General features: G+C 30.5%; 1 protein-coding gene across 1 annotated transcript; it reads right to left on the reverse strand.

Moving 5' to 3' along the window:
- Positions 1 to 321: 321 nt before the first annotated feature.
- LOC140963797 (uncharacterized) lies at positions 322 to 1,497 on the reverse strand. The gene has a single exon (XM_073423199.1). It carries the CDS (start codon positions 1,349 to 1,351, stop codon positions 365 to 367), a length of 987 nt encoding a protein of 328 aa, XP_073279300.1. The 5' UTR covers positions 1,352 to 1,497; the 3' UTR covers positions 322 to 364.
- Positions 1,498 to 6,501: the final 5,004 nt, after the last annotated feature.

Here is a 6,501-nt window from a genome sequence, read left to right on the forward strand (position 1 = left end):
GATGCTATTTTAGCATGGGGTACTAAATAAAATATGAAAATTAAATTTTATTATAAAGATGATAATTACATTATTTTATAAATTATGTAATTATAAATTTATTAACGAGCATGGCAGATGAAGATACAACATTATATTAAAGTCAATAAAATATTTTTATATTTTTATTGAATATTTAAATTAATGAATTGATATTTTGTTGAATTTGTTAATAAACATTTTGTGAAATAAATTGGTTGTTGTAGTAAATAAAATAATAAGAAATATTTCGAGAATCATTATTTTGAAATTAGAGCCGCTGGCTATGAGTGGAAAACGATATTAGGCAGTGATATCCTTTTTTATGATAATAAAATAGTATATATTATATTGATACTGAATTAGACTTCTTTGTAAAGAGACTTCGGATGTTGAATAAATTATTGCCACGTACCCCTTCACCAGATATGCCGCCGCCGCCGCCGCCGCCATGAGCGCTGTTATCATCACTTCTGCAACTTAGATGATGCCGGTAGTCGATATAGACAGGACCTCCGCTGACAGACCCGGCGGCTTGTGTCTTCCGGCGAATGTCATTCCCGTCTTTTCTGATACCCTTTTGAGCACTCTTCAGGAATGCGTGTGAACTCCGCGCACTTACTGCGACGCCGCCACCAGATCCACCGCGGCGAACCTGCCAAACAGGACTGCTCCTCCCCAAGTGAACACCAGCGGCTCGGCTAGGGCTACTGGGCCACTTCCTGGACTTTGACTCGCCTGCTGAGTTACTCCTGGAGCACGGTGCGCTACTCACTTTCCGAGCCGCTGAAGCAGGTCGCGGCCTGGTCCCCTCGTTCCCGGCGGACCTACTCCTTGGGAACGGCCAAAGGTTTATGTTTAGCTCCGAAGCGCTGAACCCATTACTCGCGCTAACAGCGTTATTCTTCTCTCTCCTCTTCTCCTTACTGTAATCATCAATACCCTTCCTTTTGCCATTACCATCTGCGCTAGCGGTAGTCGATGAACGTGAGCTTTTCTTGAATATATCCATCCAACGTTTCGAAGAAGTCAACCTAGGAGATGCTGACAACTCAGCCGATTCAACATTCGAAGGTTCTTCCCCGGGTCCAGATGCTTCAATAATGTCCTTACGCGGCGGCGGAGGTCGAGGCACGTTGGAGAGGTTAATCTTGTGTAGGGGGAGGAGGAATCCGTCGTAGAAGAGTTCATCGGCAGAGAGGAGATTAGGCTGTGGAAAAGATGGGTTTCGAATCATCCGAAACTCGAATTCAGGTGAGTTTGGATTACTGCACTGTCTTCCACCACCACAATATGGTGTAAGAATTTGAAGGGTGGACTCTGGTTCTTCCATTTTTTCCTTGAAAATAGCTCTCTGTACTTACATTTACGGCTTAAGCATAAGCTATAATGGTGAAATTATACATGCTGAGAGCTCTTTGCTGTTTACGAAGATTAAAGGAAAGAGGTGGTGTGAGAGTCCATACATAAATAATTTAAAAAAACAAAAAAGTCGTGGAAAGCGATATAGATATAGAATTAATAATTGATTTTTTTTAAAAATAAAATTATATTATTTGAATCCAAATAATCGAATGAAAATATTAAAATAACACATCTCATAAAAATCCCAAAAACTCTTGTTATACGATCTAACGGATCAATTTCGTCGATCTAATCTCTTATTTGGTTCATTCATGAAAAATATTACTTTTTATGCTAAGAGTATTACTTTTTATTGTGAATATATGTAGCTCATAGATAAAAATTCGTGATATCGTCTCACAAAAGACTTACTACAAAAAATACATGAATTACTACATCAAATTTGGATTAATTTAATTTATCTGGTCTTTGAAAAAATAGCCAAATCAAATTAATATATTTTTGGATTTTAACAAGTCGTTTTAGTCGTTTACATGTGTTCATTCGTTTTCTTGTAGGCCTGTGCTTAAAAAGTTGATTGATACTTCTCGAGAGTAATTATTATTTTTCCTTATATAAATAAACTAACGCAAGTATTATATATTTTTAATTTAAGAGAAACAATCCAGTCCCTAAACAGTATTATATAGTCAATCCATACATATTTAAGATTAAAATAATATTTATAACATAAAAAAAATAATTTATTTTTTATAGATCATGTTGAATAAAATATCAGTTCAAAAATTGATTTATATATTATAACAATTTTATAATATCTTTGTCGATGGGAATTTTAAAAAAAAAATCAACTATGAGCAGGTCAATTATTTCATCTCAAAACTCTTATGAGATTGTCTCACGTATCAATTTTATGAGACGAATCTCTTACTCGATCCAAATCATAAAAACATATCACTTTTTATATTAGAAGTATTATATTTACCAAAGATATAGATCGTGATTGATTCTCGTCTCACAAGAGACCTACTCTTTTTCAGATATATGATTTGATCAAAACCATATTTTATATCTACTATCGACTGGACACACACGTTGTGTGTGTGACATAATATATATGCACATTTGTTTCGAAAGTGTGAATTTAGTTACGATATTCTGCCAAATTAAATATGACATGAGATTTACTAAAATTTATTTTTTACATTTATAAGATGTGAAAATTTAATCATATTCTACGAAATTAAACATTTATTAGAGTCGAATGTGTGAGAGCTGGACAGTTTTGGAATTAAGAAAAAAGTTTCGCCAAATGTGGTTACTATTGAATAATTAGTGTCCATTTGCACAAATTACGTCCTTAACAATTGAATAATTATCTAAAATTATTATTTATTATATTTTCAAATTAATGCTTTTTTAATAATTTTTATTATGAGTAATATAGTTATTTAAAAAATTAAAAATATAGATAAAGATAGAATTAAAATATTTAAAAAGAAATTTTATTTATTTATTTCAAAACAAAAAGAAATAAATGAAGAAATTATATTTTAGGAAAAAAAAATTTAGCAATAAAATTATACAATAAATATGTAATTATAATTTTAAATAAAACTTCACCACATCAATTAAAAGTTAGTTAATATCAGACTATATGTGGTCTATATGAACCTCAACTTTAATTAATAGTAGTATAAATATAAATACATGACACTCTTCTTTAATAAAATAGTAATAAGATATATGTAGATTTTATGTACAAAGATTAATATTATTTATCATGTGATTTATAGAACTATGATATTTTCTTTAATATATAAAATCTAACTATAAAATAGAGTGTTTATAACAAAGTGAAGGTTTTTTTTGAGACTGTTTAACATATATTTATTTGTGAGACATGTCAACTCTGCTCATATTTACAATCAAAAATAAATTTTATATAAGTGACTCAAATAGAATATTTGTCTCACAAAATTGATATCTGAGAACGTCTCATATGAGTTTTTATGTATAAAAAATAAATTAAAAATTATATAAAACATATCATCTTAATTTTTATAAGAGTTTTTGTGTATAACAAAAAAACTAAATTAAATTAACAATCACATTAAACATATCAAAATAATATAAATTATTCTTATAAAAAATAGTGAATGGATGTCGATCCTTTTACGTCTTGCATTGAAAATGCCAATTCAATGAAAAGAATCTAAGTAGAGATTTGGCATTCATGTTTCCTTTTCCGTACAACCTTTTTCCTGTTTTTCTTCCTATTTCAAGGGCAACCAGAAAGTCAACTTTACGCAGGAAATTTTTGTTTCCATCAACTACAAATTTGACATTAAACCAATATAATTTTCATAAAGAGTGTCTTTTATTAGCATAATTTTTTCATGAAGCAAAGAGTGATTGATATATAAAGTGATTCAATTTATTTTGTTCATTTTAGTAATTTTGTGATATCTTAGTCTACATTGATTGGAAATGAAAGTTTAAAATATTTTATAAAAGTTTACAATATACTTTTATAACAACTTGGATTAATCATTCTTATAAAACGATTATAGATAAGAAACAATTGTTATAAGAGTCTATTGTGCAGTCGAGCAAATTGGTCTGGGATCGAGGCATGACATAATGATATCACAGTCGATCACCGGCAGGAGCACCGATAAATAAGTGTTATACAGGGCAAAGTGCTACATAGGTGTGAGTCATCTCTTGAATCTACAGGACAAAGTGCTACATCACAGGAGCTATCTTTTGAACCTATATGAGTCATCTCTAGATTCCAGACACTGGTGGATCAAGGGGCAGGTCGCGACGAGGACGTCGTTTTTGAAAGATTGGTGATTGTGATATCTTTGTCCCACATTTGTTGAAAATAAACGTTTAAAATGCTTTATAAGGGCTTACAATAAACTCATATAGCCTGAGACCGGAGCGTGAGAGAATGATATCGGAGCAGGTCACCCACATGAACACTGAGAAATAAGTGTTATGCAGGACAAAATGCTACCTCTTGTACCTGTCGGACAAAGTGCTTCATCATGGGAGCCCCCTCTTGAACATGTATAAGTTATCTCTAGATTCAATGCGACGGTGGATCGAGGGGTAGGCCGTGAGGATGTTACGATCTGAAAGAGGAGTGATTGTGATATATTTATCCCACATTGATTGAAAATGGAATTTTAAAATGCTTTATATGGGTTTACAATAAACTATTACAACAACTTGAGTTAATCATTTTCGTAAAACAATAACGGATACGAAATGGTAGTTATAAAACCACATTGTGTAGCTTCTCATAGGCGAGCCTAGACCTGAGGATTCACAAATTTGATTTAATTATGATGGAATTGACACCTACAACTTATGTATATTTTTATTTAACTTAGAGAACATAAGAGAAAATATATTTGAATGTATTGCAAGTTTTTTTTATTATTATTTTTATGATATGAACCCACAATTGATGTTTTTTAGTGTGTACTTATAAACATTCGGGATAAATCAATAGCATGTAAACCAAGATAGTCAAGTAAATCGTATTGAACAAGTTCTGTGTGATACGTTCGATCGAAAAAATGTGGGTAATGAGAATCTAACTTCTGATCAGTTGTCAATCACTCACTTCCTCATATTTAACAATTTCCCAATTTTTTTTTACTTCTATTGTATAAAAATATGTGTCATCAGTATTGGCAGCGAATTATCTAAGTGAAACAAATTCATTAGCAAAGTCGATCGAGAAAACTCAATAAAACTCATGCATTCGTTCCCAAATCATTTTCTGTAATTTCTTAGTTTTTTTTCCCTAAAATTGAGAAAAAACAAAAAATATATTTTTACCCAAATCTGTTGGACATATTTATATTATGTAAATCAATACCATGTAACTTATTTTTTGAAGTGGATATTATTCGGCATGAACTATTTGATGCGAAGTACGAAATTCAACATATTTGCATTATCACGATTTTGACTCAAATTTTACAATAATGAAAAACTGAAAAACAACTTCATGTTATCCTCGTTTGTCAATTTATCAGTTCATTCAACGAACGCTCAAGGAGACGATAGCTTTATTCGTACATGAGTAGGTTTTTTGTGAGACGGTCTTACGAATCTTTATCTGCGAGACGGGTCAATCCTACCGATATTTAACATAAAAAGTAATACTCTTAGCATAAAAAATAATACTTTTTCATAGATGACCCAAATAAAATATCTGTCTTACAAAATACGACCCATGAGACCGTCTCACACAAGTTTTTACCTTCGTACATATACAAATTTATATGTTTGAGGGGCCGTTAGGGAAGAGATAAGGGTACGTAAGTAAGTTGTGGTGTTCTTCACAGAGAAGATATGACACAAATCCAATTAGGGTTTGATAGCGATAATTTGTTCAATGCTGTTTGTTTGCAACCAAGTATCCAAATGCCAGCGTTAAGAAAATTGAATGAATTAGGTCCCTCAACCAAACAGTCCCCCTGATGATAGCAACACTCCCACATGTCATCGGTCAATTTCAGATATGAAATTTGAAATATATTATTGAAATAAAAAATATAAATTCAGTCCTCATATTTTCTTACTAAAATAATTTTGGTCTCTAAACATTTTTAGTCCCTAAGCTTTAAAAAATATAACAAAATTAGTCATCACTTTTAATTTTGATGTTTAAATATAATAATAAGGACTAGATTATCATATTTTTTTATATTTTAGGGCCCGAAAATTAACAAAAAAATTGAGAAAATAAAATTTTGGCAAAGATGAAGAAGCTAAATAATAGAACATCTACAATATAAATATATATTTATTATATATATGAACAAAAATTTATATTAATTTTGTGCATAAATTATTAGCACAAAGAAAGCTTAGATAACTTAGCATTTGATTATTTTAAAATTAAGTAATCAAAATTATTTTTAAAATAAAATATTAATAATTTTTTATGTTTTATTTTTATATTAAAATTGAAAAAAAAAGTTGTTTTTAAAACTAAAATAAAAAATGAGAGTTTCAGGGTTAATTTGGTCCCTAGAATTAATAAATATAAAAAATTAGTTCCCACAAATATATTTAACCATAAAATATATG

The sequence above is a fragment of the Primulina huaijiensis genome, chromosome 18, assembly GCF_012295235.1.
Source record: "Primulina huaijiensis isolate GDHJ02 chromosome 18, ASM1229523v2, whole genome shotgun sequence".
NCBI classification, from domain to species: Eukaryota; Viridiplantae; Streptophyta; class Magnoliopsida; order Lamiales; family Gesneriaceae; genus Primulina; species Primulina huaijiensis.